Source organism: Myripristis murdjan, chromosome 20, assembly GCF_902150065.1.
Source record: "Myripristis murdjan chromosome 20, fMyrMur1.1, whole genome shotgun sequence".
NCBI lineage: Eukaryota > Metazoa > Chordata > Actinopteri > Holocentriformes > Holocentridae > Myripristis > Myripristis murdjan.
Window position 1 is genome coordinate 22,894,905 of NC_043999.1, and position 18,111 is coordinate 22,913,015.

Consider the following 18,111-nt stretch of genomic DNA (forward strand, 5'->3'; position numbering starts at 1 on the left):
TCATTGCATTCATTGTTTTGATAGCTTTTGATTTGTGAGGAAGAAGTCACCGACACTTGTTGTTCTGATTCCTTCATAAATACAAGGAAATTAGGGTTTGTTTGTAGATTTGTATTTGAGAGTACTGGCTAGAAGTGAAATTTAATTAATTTAAGAAATAAGACTTCTTTTAACTTATTTCTTCAAGGGGATGTTTGTGGTAAGCACCAAACTTTTTTCCAGTCAAATTTTCTAGCAAAAATAATCCAAGTCAGGCCTAATAATGTTATGTAGATCTTTATTTCAAGACATAAAAAGGGTAATTGTTTACAAATAGATGACGCATCAAACCACAACACAGAAACTGAAGACGAGAAATATTTTAAAATTGTTTTTTTTTTTTTTTTTTTTTTTTTCCTTCTGGCGTGCCGTAGAGAGAAAAATGCGGAAGCTGAATTTGACAGCTTGGGCGTGCCGAGTGAGTATAAACAATGCGGAGACAAGTTGAGAAAGTCTTCCTGGGACAGACACAGCACTGATCACTTGTCGACCAACAACTCTGTATGTAAGTACAGCACACTGCTGGCGGACTCTTACCTTATTCAGTGCTTCTCACACGGCTGATAGATATATTGCAGTGAGATCAACAGAGGTGAAACAACTAATTCAATGAAAGTTTTGTCGGAAGAGAGGAACCCTGACGAACACATGCATGGAAAATGATGCTTTTGTAACTTTTAATCTTGAGTTATAATGGCTGCGATGGTTAAATTTAGCCGCTATCAGGGTTGTGACCTGTTATGGTATGAAAAGCAGAAATGTCACCATATTCCATTTAAAAAATCCAAGTGAATGTGTCGTTGCTTGTTGGTTAAAGCACATACATGACAGACCAGGACTTTACTCGATTTCTGAACCACAAGTGTCAGCTGGTAATTACGGCACACCTACTGTCCTCCAAACCGAGCTTGCTTTTCATAAAATGTCAACTTCTGTAACAGGTTTACACTGCCCGCTAACGCCCGGTCTTAAACTCAAATTGCGATTTTAGTTAAAGCTGCTTGCTGTGTTGGATGCTTCCCGAAAGAAAGACCGGTGACTAGCAATTCGTAAAATATGTCAACTTATGTTGAATAACTAATACACGTTCACGGATGATGAAAAACGTAAAACTGGCTGATTTTTTGAATGGGGTTTGATGCAGAGGAGTTGCATTCAAGACAGAAGACAGTGATTCGTGTTCTGCATTTTCTTGACATTAGGCACAATGGCAGCATCAAGCCCTCTGTCTGAGGCCAACACAGCTTTCTGCCTGGCTTTGTTCAAACAGCTGGATGAAGACAAGAAGAGCAGCAACGTCTTCTACTCTCCTCTCAGCATCTCCTCAGCCCTGGCTATGGTGATGCTGGGGGCCAGGGCCAACACAGCCACACAGATGTCCGAGGTACACACACACACACACACACACACACCTCCCAGTGACAGTTAACACAAATAAATGAACCCAAGGACTTTTGGCACAAGCAGTTTGGCGTCTCTCTGCACCAGGTTAAGCTTATTACTGGAATTTCAATACTAGAGATTATTTAAAAAGGTTTTTAAATGTAATGTTCAGCTCAACTCACAGCTGGGAAACCTGCAGTGGCTAATCATGTAAAGACAAACATTTGCCAATACAAACCAAAATCAATTGTTTTCATGCTTTTTCCTCTGTAAAAGATTGTATCTTTTTCAGTTTGACACCAAATACTATGACGTATTATAAGGATTTACACAATAAAGAGTCATGACAACCAAAAAGTGAGTACACATGCAAAAAGAGTGTTGATAGGTTTACCCCTCCCCACAGCACTGATTAGGGCAAAGCTTTAGTGTTAAGGTTTGATTAGTCAGAGTCTCAAACAGAAAAGTTACAGAACTGTCTGCAAGAGTGGGATGGGTGTGGCAGGGGAGGGGGCCTGTTTGGCCAGATCTGTTGGCCCTCATTCAGCATGAATCACTTTAGCTGGCTTCCAGTGTCTGATTCAGAACAGATTCCAGGTCATTTTGCTGATGCTGGCCCCTTGCCAGCTTTGTGTTATGTTGCCATAGGAACTCTACACAGAATTTATATGTGCAGGGGTAATAAACACTCAGGGCACGGTGAATCGACCCATCTTATCAGTCCACAACTTGCAGGTGTACATTTTTTCCGTTTGTGTGAGTGCCTGGCTGTCATGACTCAGTGGTTGTCAAAGTTTGGCCTGGGTCCGTTGAAGATCCTTGAAGAGGGTTTCAAGAGGTCCCCAGCAGAATGAGGATAATGTAATTCCACTGCAATTTAATTCACAACAAATTGTTCCCATTTAGCTCTATATTGAGAATAATGACTACTGTGAGCACAAATTTCACTTTAACCACTGTTTAATCTCCATGTACAATACAGACAGCTGTACAGTTCAACATTAAATCAACAACCTAATGTGTGTCTTCTGGATGGTTTGTTATGTAATAATCACCAGCAACCAAGACAAATTCTCATCCAGCTACATACTGAGTACTTGGCTGAGGAAGTGATTCTGAGTTTGGATGTGATAATTGCATCACTGCTTGCTGTGTGAAAACGTGTGTGCACATGCATACCTGGCTGTGTTGTGTGTGTGTGTTTTTTTTTAAATGTGAAACAGAGAGGAGGTGAGAGTAACATGAAGCTGCAGTGAGGGTTTCAGCTCCTCCTTAGCAGAGTGCAGGCGTAAAGGCTTGACCTCATAACTTGATCCTTTAACCCTTTGTGGCCAACATTTACACTGCAGTCTGTCACCACATACCGCATGGACTGTTGAGAGCAAAGATCATTTCTTTTTCTGCACACACACACAATGTTTAACTCAACAGTGATCCTAATGACGAGCAACACTACCAATCGCACCTGTAGGTCCTCTGCGTCACTAAGGCAAAGAAGCTGTGTGAGACAAAGGCAGAGGAAGAGCAGATGCAGACGCAAATGCAGATGCATATGCAGGTGCAATCGCAGAGGCGGATGCATGCGCAGATGCAGATGCAGCAGCAGACCCAGAGATGTGGACTTCCAGACTATCTGCTGAAGGTGGTAACAAAGCCAACAGTAAAGGAATGACTAACTAACCTCTAACAGAGGGGCTGGGTGCTCTCATCGGTTTGTGGCATGCAGAGGGCGGCTGCATGTAGAATCTCACTCTCTTGCTTGTTGTTGTCTGACCAGTAGAAATGTCTGGATTATGCCTTATACACTGAAACTTGAACTTGCTGGTCCTGTCTTTTTCCCTATATTGTTTCTTCCTGGTGTTTTTTCTATGATAACCAGCTGCTTCTAAAAAGGTAAATTACAGGAAACCACAGGGTTTCCTATAGACTCTACCCCCCTCAAAATTATGACAGCACATTCAAGATGTATTGTGAAAATCAATTAAACTGGCATCATATCTGAGGCACAGCTAATGTCACTGCAATATTTCTTTAATATTTATTATGTACTAACTGATGCCTAAGTTATCAAACTTCACTATTACAGTCTATGAGCTGAGTGTTTAAGTTGATGGTTGGTGTTGTGCTGCTTTGAACACACACCAGTAAAAATACCCCGTGCTGTACAAGGGTGGAAAAATAAATTGATAAGGCAGTATATCACAATAATTCCTCTGTGATGCATTATTGATGCACACCAAGAAGAAGCAGTGTTTTAGTTTTCCCTGCCTCTAGGTATTTCAGCTGGACCTATTTCTGTGAATACTCCTGGAAAGGCTCTCGAAAAATTTATCTGACACTTCTCTGGTTTCTTTTGTGTGGGTATTAGTGGTGGTAATGCTTTTTCTTTATATTCTTCTGTTCTCTCTTTGCTCACTTGTACCTTTTCCTTTTTCTTCCAGCCAGTACCGAGTAAGGCCTTGTGATGGCAAACTTACATGCAACCATCAGCCGGCGATGTTCTCAGATAAAGATGAACTAATAGTCTCTTAAATTAATACAGAAAGTGTTTGGGTGATTGTCACGTTGGTCAGTTACCCTTTTAAGTGGTGACACCAAAATCATCCACGTGTCCCTGGTAGATCATTCTGGTTCTGGTGCTCCATACAAGTACTTGAGCATATGAGGCTGCTACCATTTCCAAAATAAGACTACTGACCTTTTTAGTGTTATTGTTATAAATGTAAATAAAAAGATTTGCAAGTTTTTTTGTTATATAGCCTGTAGGTTTATTCACCCTAAAGAAGAAATACTTGTTCAGTGTAGCTGATGTAGCCAGGTTCATTTGTTGAACTATTTCATTTGAACTAACAGGCATTCATCCCAGGGATTTTAACTGTACACAGTCTCCCATCCCCTGTCCCTTTGACTTCCTGTGGAAACGGGGAAAGTTGTCAACCAGCTTCCTACTCAAAGTTGACAGACATAACATATTTAAAATTACTTACTTAGCTTTAGAGCAGTTACAAATTATCATCTTTCCTCACTTTTAAAGGCTTGGCAAACCCAGTTTTTTTTCTTGAGTGTAGTCTTCATCGTCTACCAAGATTTGAGACTTCCTAAAAGTCAGTAACTAATAAAATGGAGCTTTAGGTGTGGCATTTTCTACAGTGATATTTTCCAACAGGGCTTGGTGACCTTTAGTTCCCCCTGTAGTGTCACAAGATTGTCTGGACCACCAAACTGTCCAGCAAAGTGAGAAATATCCCACTTGTTTGGACTGAAAGAGCTGCGGCTCTTACGAGCACTGCAACAGTGTGTCAGCTGATGTTTTCCCAGCTGACATTGCTGTAGAGCTCACCTGTAAAAATTGATCATTTGAGTCAGGAGAAATCAAACAGACGTCCCTTTGCATAGAAAGGACTTCAAATTTACTTTCAAGATTTTTTCTGCACCCAGTAAAAAAATACATATTTTAATTGCCACTGAAAATAGTTTGCATGGAGCACCAGGGACAGACGGATGATTTTGGGTCGATCTCTCACTACTGACAGGGGCAGCTGTGTGTGAGCAACAGGTCAATCTAGAAACTTTGGGGATTCCTTCAAGTCCACAGTTTCTACTATAGGCTGTAATAAAGTAGTCTTCTTCTATCACCAGTTCCAGCTCTGACTCTCATCTGCTTTGACTGTCCACAGTGTCTGAAGGCTCAGGATGATGTCCATGTCAAGTTTTCCAAGCTAATGAAGGAGCTGAACAAGGCTGGAGCCCCGTACTCCCTCAGCCTGGCCAACAGGCTGTATGGAGACCAATCCTACCAGTTTGTTGAGGTGTGTATGTGTGTACACCTGTATGTGCCTATATGGGCAGGTGTTGGTATGTTTACACAAAGGTAGGCCTGACTGAATGACATGGGAGTCATCATGCTGTGCTCAGCGTGTATGAATGAAAGAGTGAGTGGCAGGTCAGAACATGAGTCAGAGAAGCAGCCACACTCAGCATACTTCACTACAATGGCTGTAACATCTTTTATCCCCTCACTGTGAATGAATCTCAAAGTCTGTCTGTACATCATTATTATTATTGTTGTTGTTTAGCTCTTGTGAATAGAGTCAGTTGAGCTAAATGTGTGTCGGTGGTTCCAGGGGTTCCTGGCAGACACCAAGAAGCACTACGACGCAGAGCTGGAGTCTGTGGACTTCAAAACCAGCGCAGAGACAGCCAGGATCAATATCAACAACTGGGTGGAGAAGCAGACCCAAGGTGGGTCTGACACACAAACACTCACACATACACTCTCAAATGTAAATAGACTGGGGATCACATCCAATGAGGTGGATGTTGGGAGGAAGTGGAAAAAGTGGACATTTGAATCAGAAAGGCTGAATGCAAAAAGCCAGTTCCAGTAAATTTCCTCAGCATTGCAGAAAGGGTATGGATGTGCAAATACAAAGCTCTAATTCACATTTTATTTTGCCTGGAATTTTCAAATTTTACTCCAAATTCACTTGAATCTTGGGTGTAAACATAAAGTATTTCTAGTTATTAAACCCTGTTGTATTCATCGCTGCTCCTTTGTTTCAATCCAGATAAAATCAAGGACCTGCTTGCCCCGGGTGTAGTGGACAGCATGACCAGGCTGGTGCTGGTTAATGCCATCTACTTCAAAGGCAACTGGGACAGGAAGTTTGACGCCGACCTCACCAAGGATGCTCAGTTTAAACTCAACAAGGTAACGCTGCACAACGGCAACACAGTTTGGCAGGTTAAATGGTGACAAAAAAGTAAAGGTCTGTATGGATTTATGGGTAGGGTGAGGTCGGTAAACTGTGCATACTGAAGAACAGTATAACTGTATATTAGTTTTTTTAGTCTCAATAAAAATCTGCTTGAGGACAGTATGCAGAGATCACTTCAGTCATCAGGGCAATTTTTTTTTTTTTTTTTTTTTTTTTTTTGAAAACTGTTCACACTGCAGGAATATACCAGAAAGACCAGTACCAGAATACAGTCAGGTCTGCACATTCATTGCATTTCTCAGTCCAACTGGAGTGGAAACTGGACTATTCATGTCTTAAGAACACCACTGAAAAAACCAGGAAGGACTCATATTTCAGTTCATGAAAGTCCTCTGATTTAGTCATGTAAAGTCAGAAAGAGGTCACAGAATTTTCCATCATGCCGGTCCCACTGATTGTTTGAGATGTCTTAAACCAGTTCATCTTACGGTCACATTTTCTTTGCATTACATAGTGTACATCCAGGAGTGGGTGGTAGGATTTCGCAATGGCTTTGTCAAACGTCCACATACTCATGAGACCTTCAGCATGAAAGATCCTGTCACACTGACAGGCCTGCACAGTGCCTACAGTATGGAGCTACCTGTTTAGGGTGTGTTGCTGTGGTCCAGCGAAGCTTTAATGAATTTATGAGTCTCTCTTGTGGCGTCGACAGGCACACCCTTTTCATTCAAAGCGGTGTTCATGAAGAATCAAATAGGTGGGGCTTGAGAAAGTGTGAAGGCTGAGGTTGCAGCCACGCCTGTGTATTGCAACACAAAGTTTCCCCACAAATTTCAACCTGACCTGACTTTTCTTTAACCTGCTGTTCAGTGACTCACTAATGTGGAAGAAGATGGGACTCCAAGAGTGTCATAGTGAGCTAGAGCTCTGACAGTACAAATGGTTTTTAGCTCAGTGAAAAAAGACTGCTTTGTGTTTGCTGTCATCCTCAGAATGAAAACAAGCCGGTGAAGATGATGTACCAGAAAGCCAAATTCCCTCTCACCTACATCCCTGAGGTCAACTGCCAGGTAATCAAACTATGAGTCATTCAGTTATTCACCTGCTCCTCATATCTCGACCTCCAGCAGGGAATCCTGTGATCACCTCCATCCATGTGTCGATCAGCAGGGGAAAAGTGCCAGGTGGATCACACAAAACATATAACACACATAACATATTAGAATAATATAACATGCCATACCATCAGAGAATAAGCAAATCAACTAAAATAACAATCACTACAGTATGGATAATCACAGCAACATAGATTCAACACAGGACAGCACAGCTGCACACATTAGGCAGTGAAAACAAAGGCTAAGATGATAAGAGGCAAAAGGACGAGACAGAGTCAACTTGGGGGTCCGGAATAGGGAACATGTTTGAAAGCACCTGAGCTCACCTGTCGGTCCAGTCATTTTTCTGTTTCTCCTCAGCCAGTTTTGATCATTGATGATGAACATTCAGGCTGTTACTGCATCAGTCTACATTCAGTGTAACAGTTAAAACTCACTGTGTTGGACAGATCCTGGAGCTGCCTTACAAAGGGAAGGACCTCAGCATGCTCATCTTCCTGCCCAATGAGATGGAGGACGACACAACTGGTCTGGAGAAGGCAAGAGGCGCGCACACACACACACACACACACACACACATTCATAGACGCAAACTTAATTGGTGACATTGTATCCATTGCAGCTGGAGAAGGAGTTGACCTATGAGAAGTTTGTGGAGTGGACACAACCAGACATGATGGACACAATGGAGGTTCAGGTGGGCCTGCCCCGATTCAAGATGGAGGAGTCGTACGACCTGAAAGACATCCTCACCCGCATGGGGATGGGCGACGCCTTTGATGTTGGAATGAGCGACTTCTCTGGTAGGACGTGTGGCTGGACCTCCGTCAGCCATTCACATAATCAACTGAAGAGCAGGCAACAGAGCATGCAGCCAGTCCAGTCCTGACTCTAAAAAAATGTCCGCCACTGTGAAGGAAACACATGACAGCTGATGAAATCCTGAGGGGGGTCAGATCAGTCAGCATGCATATTGATTATTGTGTACAATTTATCATGGTACAGCTAAACAGCTGAGGAATTGCAAATACACTGTGTTCCAATTTATTATGCAAATGATATTTTTGTCCAATTTTCCTAAACAGTCAATGAAAATGACAGTCAGTATAATTTTGAAGTCACCAACAGTTAGAGTATAATTTGATTTTTATTGAACAAAACTCAAAATGATAACAGAATTTTTTTTAAAAAATAAAAAACTCAAAATACACTGTTCCAAGCTATTATTCACAACAGATTTTCAAAACATTTTGTAGGTTGTAAAGAACTGAAAATGGTCATTTGTTGACTTTGCAGCATTAGAAGGTCATATTTACGGACATCAAAAGCTATTTCAATCAAAAACATCTTAACAGGCCAAATTACATGTTAACATAAGAGCCCTTCTTTGATATCACCTTCACAATTCTTGCATCCATTGAACTTGTCAGTTTATGGACAGTTTCTGGTTGAATTTCTTTGCTGGATGTCAGAATAGCCTCCCAGAGCTGCAGTTTTGATGTAAACTGTCTCCCACCCTCATAGATCTTTTGCTTGAGGATGCTCCAAAGGTTCTCAATAGGGTTGAGGTCAGGGGATGATGGTGGCCACACCATGTAATGAGGTTTCCTCCTTTTATGCCCATGGAGGCCAATGCCTCAGAGGTATTATTAGCGGCATGAGATGGTGCGTTGTCGTGCATGAAGATGATTTTGCTACGGAAAGTACAATTCTTCTTTTTGTACCATGGAAGAAAGTGGACAGTCAGAAAATCTACATACTTCGCCGAAGTCATTTTCACACCTTCAAGGGACTCAAAGGGCCGACCAACTCTCTTCCCATTATTCCAGCCCAAAACATGACTCCGCCACCTCCTTGCTGACATCGCAGCCTTGTTGGGACATGGTGGCCATCCACCAACCATCCACTACTCCATCCATCTGGACCATCGAGGGTTGCACAGCATTCATCAGTAAATAACACTGTCTGGAAATTGGTTTTCATATATTTCTGGGCCCACTGCAACCATTTCTGCTTGTGAGCATTGGTTAGGGGTGGCTGAATAGAAGGTTTTTTTTACAACTGCAAGCCTCTGGAGGATCCTACACCGAGAGGTTCGCGGGACTCCAGAGGCACCAGCAGCTTCAAATACCTGTTTGCTGGTCTGTAAAGGCATTTTAGCAGCTGCTCTCTTGATTCTATAGATTTGTTTGGCAGAAACCCTCTTAATTATGCCTTTATCTGAGCGAACCCGTCTGTGCTCTGACTCAGACACAAATCTTTGAACGCGATGATCTCGCTTAAGTTTGCGAGAAATGTCCAACATTTTCATGCCTTTTCCAAGGCATTGCACTATTTCACGTTTTTCAGCAGTAGATAGGTCTTTTCTCTTCCCCATGGTGCTTGAAACCTGTGGCTGCTTAATAGTGTGGAACATCCTACTTAAGTAGTTTTCCTTTAATTGGGCTCACCTGGCAAACTAATTATCACAGGTGTCTGAAATTGATTTCAGTGACCCAAAGAGACCTAAGACACAATACCAGCCATGAGTTTAATTGAAAAACAAAAAATTAAATGTTTATGGCACTGAAATCCAAATTGCATAATAAGTTGGAACACAGTGTAAGTTACCAAATTCTTAAATATCAATGCTAAAATGTGGGATACATGAGTATATCATTACATGCACTTCATATTTTGTGAGCCTGCTCTCTTGATTTTCCTGGTCGATCGTTTCCTGTATTCTCTGGTGTCCAATATTACTCTAATCTATCATTTAACCTTTTCTTCTTTCTTCTTTCTGCTGTCAGGCATGTCTCCGGCCAACGACCTGGTGCTGTCCCAGGTGGTGCACAAGGCTTTTGTGGAGGTCAACGAAGAGGGAACCGAGGCCGCCGCCGCCACTGCTGCCATCATGATGATGCGCTGCGCCAGGATGCCTGACCAATTCATCGCAGACCACCCCTTCCTCTTCTTCATCCGACACAAACCCAGCATGAGTGTCCTGTTTGCTGGCCGATTCTGCTCGCCTGCCTGAGCACTGCAGTGCTTTCCCAGCCAGGCAGTATCTTGAAAAGAGGCTGAGTCACTGTTGCAGAGTGGATGCACACTACAAGATTTCTCCGGAACATTTACAACCCGAGTTTCCGTCCAGTATTTATAAAGCCAGGATGTTGCCAGAAAGCCTTTGAGTGGAAACTGTGGTGTTGGATTCTCTAAAATATCATGTGGGTTAGTTAAATTGTGGCTAAATCTTATTAAAGATTTGTAGTGTTCATCCACTCTTACACGGTTATTTTTTTGTTTATTGTGTGCCTTTAATTATAGATATATATGCTGCTGCGCTGTGCATCTTTTGCCCTGGATTATTTTTGTGTCCCACAGCTTTGCACTACCCTCTGCCCAGCGACTGTTGGTCTGTGATTCATCCTCAGACCTCGCCCAGCTTTATCATGAGCTTCACATGCTCAGCGCCCACTTTATCTTATCTCATACGTGACCTGAGATTTAATGCTGGTTTCAACAGCCAGCATAGCTGTTAACTGTAACTTTAGGCCATGTATGAAAATATCTGACACTGTAATCTTTCAACAGCAGCAAGTAGCCTTTATCTGTACAATGGATATCCATGCTATTCCACCATTTGTTTGATTTAATCAGCTGACCAAAGAAGATAAAGAGATGACATTATGCTGTAAAATGGATATTTCCTTGCTGGTCTGAGACTTCAGTCAATGCCTTGTCATGGAATAACTTATTTTTAGTACCCACTACCTTATACACTTATAATGAATAGATGGAATGTGAGGGACAAGAGTTTACATGGTTTGAGTTGTCACTTAATCCTGTTTGAATTATGCTTTTACAAATTCAATAAAAGATTGTGGTTTGAATATATTTTATGTCACATTTTATGCAATTATAAAATGCTTTACATTAAATTTCTGAAGTAAAAAGGAGGGAAAGTGTGGAAGTCTGTCAGATGTATCAGCAACTTCTATCAAAATTGGATACATTTGCAGCAAAAACCCACAAGACAGCTGGGCTCGGGGACCGGGGAGGGAAACACTAGTTTCCTCGGTGTGAGCCACACCACAGCTAAATTAAGGTTGTGTGACCAAACTGGTTCACTCCCACACTGATCTTGCACAGTGGAGGAATGCATTTGATGCAAGGATTTCCCATTTCACCTGCATGTGTGTCATGTCACTTGGGTGAGTCTATAAAGGCTTCAATGCACTTGGCATATTGGTATCATAATACCTAATTCATCAGTGGTTGAGGGATAAGAACCACCTCCCAATCAAATGTCAGGTCAGTGGGCAGAGCAGCTGACTCATCTTACTAAAACAAGTTACACTAACATTTTTAAACACATTCCAAAATGAAGAAATATTTTTTCTTTTTAACACAAATGACTTTTTGAAAATGATTTAAAATAAATCCATCAATAAACTCAAAGAACTTGACAGTTTAACAGAGTGAATAATCCCAATATGTGATTCTCAACCACAGAGATCTTTACTGTGGCAGGGAAAGATGCCAATCACAGATTATTGAGATATAGAAATATTGGTTGAAAGAGAGCAGCATTTGATCAGCTGCACCAGCAGCTGATCAAATGTATGAAAACAATTTTTTAGTAATTCTAACACTCCTCCAACTTCACCTGTACGGGACTTTCCAAAACACAGTTGCACTGCACTCAACAGCAAATAAAACGATAATTAACCTAAAGCTGCTTTTACCCATAAAAATTTTGTCCATGAATTGTGGTATTTGAATAAGAGGAAATACAAAGAACTAAGAAAAATAAAACAGCAAGTCATTTTAGGTTTGTCCAGATGCTGCTTGCTGTTTTGGCTGTGTGTGTGCATGTTCCTACATTGATGGACTTATGACAAGATTGTGCAGCTGTCAAGACAGGCCAGTTCCACATTTTGGCTATTTAGCAAAAGTTAGTTACACCAACATTTAGAGATATTCTGCTAACAAAGAACAAACCCTGTCTACCTTTATTGGAGGGGGTAATAAAAATCAATGTCATATGGGCAGGATGAAGATAAACTGGAATTTGAAACTTTGAACTGAACCTCAAACTCAAAGAGCTGTTAAATGTTTCGCCCTGCTCAATAAAACCTTTCTCTTACTGAGGTGGTAACCAGTACGACGGGAAGTAGGGGTGCTGGGGGTGCTGCAGTACCCCCTGCTGGTGGGGCGGCAGCACCTCAAAAATGTATTTAAAAAAAAACATGGAATAAAGTGAGAAAAAATGTGGAAGGAGAAAATAAAATGTTTCAAATTTACTATGAATTGTTGTTGTCTGGTTTAATGTTTATTATAAAAATAAAAAATAAAAAAAAACATTGAAATGCTTCACTTGAGCACAGGTAAGGTCAAGTGTCACGTAGCCGTCGTCACGTCATTTGTTGTGGTCAAGCTAGCTGACCACTGATGGCGCAAAAACGTATCCTAGACTTTTTCGGGAAGCCTCAACAAAACAAAAAGAGAAACAGAGATTCAGAAGAGGAAGACTTGCAGTCCAGTCGACAAACGAGGGAAACAGTAGCATCAGCACCTGACTGTGATGATGACCACAACCGGGAGTATGATGACAGATGTCAAAATGCTAACGTTAATCTATCAGAGGCACCCCATCAACCAACTAGCTTCAGTTTTCCAGGAAGGCGCTTTGGAAAAGAAACTTTTTTTTCGTTCATTTAATGCGAGCTGGTTTACAAAATGGAGATGGCTTCATTACATTGAAGACGGTGATCGTGTCTTTTTTTTCAACTGTGTCACAGCAGTGGGGAAAGGTCTGATAAATGAAGAGAGTGTGCAGTTAGACAGCTGTTTTGTTAAAGGGGGCTTCGCAAACTGGCGAAAAGCCACAGAGAAATTCAAAGAACACGAGAAGTCCAAGTGTAATAAGGCAGAAGGGATGTTTTTTTTTTTTTGTTTTTTTTTGTTTTTTTTTATAGCCGGTACCTCTCAACCTCCCGCACAAGCTCAGGTTCCTCCCCCCCCAGCGAGGTGACATTCCATGTCCCAGTAGCCAGCCGTTGTGTCCAGGGATCAGGTCACTGAGGCCCCCGCCTTCGACTGCTGCCTGATCCACAAAGCACCGGCCCATTACGGCTACCCTTGTGGGTGGTGAGCCCACAGAGGGTTGGACCCACGTCACCAGTTCGGGCTGGGCCAAGCGCCCCTATTGATTGTTTTTGTTCTTTCCTATCTCATTTACAGTTGCAGCTCCTCGCTCGGGTGGAAAGTCTAGATTAGCTAGTTGCTGTTGTTCCATATAACCACAATCGAGGAGTGTGCCTTTAAGGTGCTGATGAAAATGTGTGTGTGTGAGCGCAGCAGGCATCAGTGTACGGACTCCAAAGCAGCTGAAAGGTCTGAGTGGGCTCATCGTTTCAACTGTACTCAAAGTTTCCCAGCCAGGCTCCGTGCTCGCCCAAAGAGCTCATCGCCTGACAGAGACAGACAGAGATTCACATCAGCAGGTGGTTTTGTCCTCTGTGAGCAACAGAGACAAAGTGAGCGGTGTGCGGGACGCCCCCACAGTCATGATGGCTAATTTGTGACTCACAAACACAGCAAAGTTTCTGGCCACCTTGTCTGTCCGGCCTGCGGGGGATGTCCTCTGTGAAATGTGGTCCAGCGTGACGTGGGTTAGGACGATGGGGTAGGACAGGGTGATGACCAGGTGCCCCTGTCCCCCTGCAAAGGCCCAGCACTTACCAGGACGGAGATGTGAAGGGCCCTGAGGAGAGACAGCAGGGAAAAGGAAAATTCAGGAGGGCTGTATACATATATGTATGTGCACAATAAGATATGTAAAATGATTTTAGAGTTAGGGTTAGGGTTTGATTTTAGCCATAAAATCCTCTAATTACTACCTGGATGACAGTCTGATGTTGTGGTGAGCCCCCCAGGCCAGTCCAGAACACATTAAAAAACAGGTAGTCGGAATAGGGCGATGGTTACCGATATGTGTCTGAACTGAAAGGTTTCATCACTGTGGCACCTGCGCACACACACACACACACACACACACACACACACACACACACAGAGGAAATGAAAAAGCAAACTGTGGATCACAGGGCTAACCAGCCATGTTTCAGCAGGTATAGGGCTGAAACTGGTTTAAGATGTTCTGCAGTGTGCCTTCATCAACATGTGAACAAGACAGATTCTGTTGTTTTTTTTTTTTGTTTGTTTTTTTTTGGGTCTGATTCTGGTTTTTGGACATGAACAAAGTGAAGTGTAGTGTGCATTTGAGAAGAAGGTGCGTCTCTTGGATCATACAGTAGGGGGGACGGCAGTCACTGAAGAGTTGTCAGTCCAAGGAGTCATGAGTAAAAATCCTACGGACAGAGAGACACAAAGAGTAGAAGACTCAGGTGAGGAGCTAGTATATTTCAAAAATGCAGTATGGCAGAAACTTGACAGGTGCTCCTGAAAAGCCTGAGGTGGCTGGCCCTGAGCTGCTTTGCCTTGGCAGGGCTGCTGAGAGGAGAGAAAGACGGAGGAAGAAGGGGCCATCAGTAACACACACTGACACAAAGACATCCTATAGACATCAAACTGGCATTTCCAGATCCAATTATTCAGACATTACTAGCTGCAGTGCAGCAATTAGTCAATAGATGTCGCCATTGTTCAAGCTCTGTCCTCTCACAGGTGCTGCGCTGACTGTCAGGATTCAGGGACCAAAAGATGACCAACTATGGGCCCGTTGATGGAAGTCATCATGTTTTTTCTGTGCACAAACTCGTTTTCATTTCATTGACTTGTAGATGTGAACTCACCGTTCATTATTGTAGCGTTTCTTGCACTTGAGCGAAGAATGAGGAGAGAAAACAAGAGAGGGAGCAGAAATTGACGAGGTGACTTGTCTTGTTTCCAGGTAAACTCCGCGGTCTTGTCTTGTTGAACGCTGGTTCAGAAATGCAGAATCAGCCCAAGTTTCCTTCATGAAAACAGCATCTGCCATTGTTGCGTCTCAAGGTTCTGCTGACGTCACAGCGGCTGCAGCTCCTGATGGCTTGTGGAAGTGAGGCCGCTGTTTGTGACCTCACCTGTAGTACAGAGTAGAACCAGCGCATTTGCATTACACACTTAATAATAATTTGTATTTATGTGTACATTTTATACTTTATTTTATCCCGCATTAAAAGTTTAAATTCATCAGGAATCAAATCTACTGAATGTTCCAACAGATTTTAACCAGTAAGCACATTACTATGAATTTACAGTTTTCGGGATACAGGAAACATCGTCTTTTCCAAATAAACATGCTTCCTATAATACAGGGGTGGGCAATCGTGCCATGGAGGGCCGAGAGGCTGCAGGTTTTCTTTCCAACCAAAAACTCCACCAGGTGATTTCACTGATTACCTCACCTTCAAGCAGAGGGCAGGGACTAATCAGTGAAATCAGCTGGTGTGGTTTTTGGTTGGAAAGAAAACCTGCAGCCTCTCGGCCCTCCATGGCACATGATTGCCCACCCCTGCTATAATAGCTGAAATAGAGCAGTACTTCGCTAGCTGTTTAGCCCTTGTTTTTAGTATCTATCATCTTTCTTATTATTAGCGATTGGAAATCTACTAAAAACGTATTACCCCCACCAGCCAACCTGGAGTGGGAATTAGTAAACTCACAGGGGAAAATAAAATTCATTCTTCTAACTACACCACTTTCTTAAAAAAAAAAAAAGGAAGAAGAAGAAGTTAAATCTATGCTTATACGTTTTCTTTCCACTTTACATAATGGACCATATAACAGAAAGACATTATGTTTTTCTTGTCTCTGTGACATGAATGATTTATTTTGCTTTTTAACATATCCCTTACATGACAGTGACTGTAATTTCTCTGTTCTTCCACAAGATGGAGCCATATGTGGTAAAATGACCGGTAAATATAATTTTCCAATAATACAGTTTTGTTTTTTGTTTTTTTTTAAGGAAATTATGGTAATTTAAAGGCAATTTTGTAATTTCAAAATCACATTTTAACAAAAAAAACAAAAACAAAACAGTTTTCCTAAATATGCTCCCGGGGATTAAATCATATTGACTCAGACTGTAGGGTAAATTTGTTTTTAGACCTCTTGTTGCAATCTTTGACCAAATGTATTTTTTTAAGAGTGTGTCTCCATATGTGGTGAAAAATGTTGGAGCTTCATAAAAATGACAATCACCATCGCTTCTCATTCAGGCCGATCATATTTACTGACAGGGCCGGAGTGGGACTCATTTTCAGCCCTGGAGTTTCATGCCTCAGACCGGCCCACTTTACGCGACCTATTATTATTAAAATAATAAAATATAACGGGTCAGTATCGTTTGGGCATAGAAAGTGGTTGTATTGGAACTAATGCTTGCTTGTTACAACAGCTCACCTGTTCCTTCCATACTGACAGGAGCAATCCCCTCATCACTACTGGCTCCTGGCTCTGCTTCTGACACCAAATCACATTTTAAAAATTGTCATAATTCTCAGCACAAATCAAAAAGCCTTCTGATCAATTCAGGTCAGTTTCATTAATGTACTGCTGAATCATCTAGCATCTCAGGACACTTTTCATATAGAGCAGGTCTAAACCATACTCTTCATTATATTAATTCTAATAATATTCACTCAATGAGCAATCCTACCTGCCCACTCTGGACTTGTGGGCTCATGGCTGGTGCTTGGTGCTGGATCTTGCTTCTGACTCTGAGGGGCTACAAGTTTCAAAGTTTCCAAGTTATGTGGCGTTGCATCATACTATTATTTAAATTATATAAAGTTATGTTTTGTCACAACGCCACACAATTCATTGACTTGATAATGAATTAACTTGAACGGTGGTTTGCAGGCAAAGTTCAACATCTTGCCTTACCCGTTCCATCGTCCTCATTTGTCGTTTCAAAACGCGATCTCGTTTTATTTAAAAAAGCTGCCAATTTTAGCACATTTGGCTGCGTCTGTTTCCGGAGTTTTCCTCTTTTTAATTCTTGCCTTCTCCGCGCTACCCTTGCTCTTTCTACTTTCCATCTTTGAAACACCACTGACCGAGTGCACGGACGTTTTACGTCAGGGTGCGTCTGCAAAAAACAAAAAACAAAACAAAACAAAAAAAAGAGCTGCCAGTGGAGGCGGCCCAGGCACAGCAGTAAGCAGCATAGGTGATCAACCCACTGCCATGACTGGACTGAACACCGGCCCCAAAAAAATAAAAATTTTTAAAAAAGTGAACACCAGCCCTCGCGGCCCAAACATCAGACCGGCCCACCGGGAATTGTCCCGGTCCTCCCGATTAGCCACTCTGGGCTTGTTTACTGATTTAAAAAAGTAATACTGTACAGTTACAAGGAGGAAACAACAGACGCAACATAAAAGACGAGAGGAAAAAAATAACAGATCCGTTGCCTAGCAACCTAAAGATTCTTTTGTAGCAACTTAACGTCCAAACGCTACTGTAACGGAAGACAACACAACACATTTCTAGTTCAAATAAAAGCATTTGTTATTGTAACCTACTACTATTATTATTAATCTAATATTATTATTAATCTATTATTATTAATCTATTGTCAGAGAAAAAAATATTTACAACACCATACAAAAAAACTGAAAGGTCTGTCATAAGCGAAAGACTGGGGGAGTTTTTATATTCTCTATTCTATTAGGATTTTTTACTTTTATTTGCATCTTTTGTCATGTTTATGCATAATAATTTTTATTTTTATTTTATCTTCAATCAAATATTTGCTCCAACATTTTGTGATGAATTTGATTTCTTATAATTATTAAAATTTAATTTAGTTTGATTTTTATTTCATTTTATTTGTATGTATTTTTCTTGATATTTAT

The 18,111-nt window shown here is 41.6% G+C and overlaps 1 protein-coding gene and 1 long non-coding RNA gene across 3 annotated transcripts; one reads left to right on the plus strand and one right to left on the minus strand.

The window, feature by feature from the left end:
* The first annotated feature begins 435 nt into the window (after positions 1–435).
* On the plus strand, positions 436–10,825 carry LOC115378586 (leukocyte elastase inhibitor-like). 2 transcript variants are annotated; one of them, XM_030078868.1, is made up of 10 exons: positions 436–544; positions 1,242–1,423; positions 2,894–3,064; positions 5,100–5,231; positions 5,547–5,664; positions 5,991–6,133; positions 7,136–7,213; positions 7,711–7,800; positions 7,884–8,064; positions 10,051–10,825. In XM_030078868.1, exons 2-10 carry the CDS (start codon positions 1,247–1,249, stop codon positions 10,275–10,277), a joined length of 1,317 nt encoding a protein of 438 aa, XP_029934728.1. In that variant the 5' UTR covers positions 436–544; positions 1,242–1,246; the 3' UTR covers positions 10,278–10,825. The 2 variants fall into 2 exon arrangements, with proteins under 2 accessions (XP_029934728.1, XP_029934729.1); XM_030078869.1 differs by lacking the exon at positions 2,894–3,064.
* Positions 3,034–17,330, minus strand: LOC115378593 (uncharacterized). The gene is made up of 3 exons (XR_003930145.1): positions 17,320–17,330; positions 11,359–11,362; positions 3,034–3,103 (listed from the first exon to the last, which is right to left on the minus strand). It is a non-coding gene; the product is annotated as an uncharacterized LOC115378593 (long non-coding RNA).
* Between the last annotated feature and the right edge of the window lie 781 nt (positions 17,331–18,111).

What these genes read in the sequence shown, in the direction of transcription:
- LOC115378586 (XM_030078868.1), top strand. Translation starts at nt 1,247, where the DNA reads ATGGCAGCATCAAGCCCTCTGTCTGAGGCCAACACAGCTTTCTGCCTG. An exon ending in CAGCCACACAGATGTCCGAG is followed by an intron (nt 1,424 to 2,893) that starts GTACACACACAC and finishes TCGCACCTGTAG; the next exon opens with GTCCTCTGCGTCACTAAGGC. An exon ending in GGTGGAGAAGCAGACCCAAG is followed by an intron (nt 5,665 to 5,990) that starts GTGGGTCTGACA and finishes GTTTCAATCCAG; the next exon opens with ATAAAATCAAGGACCTGCTT.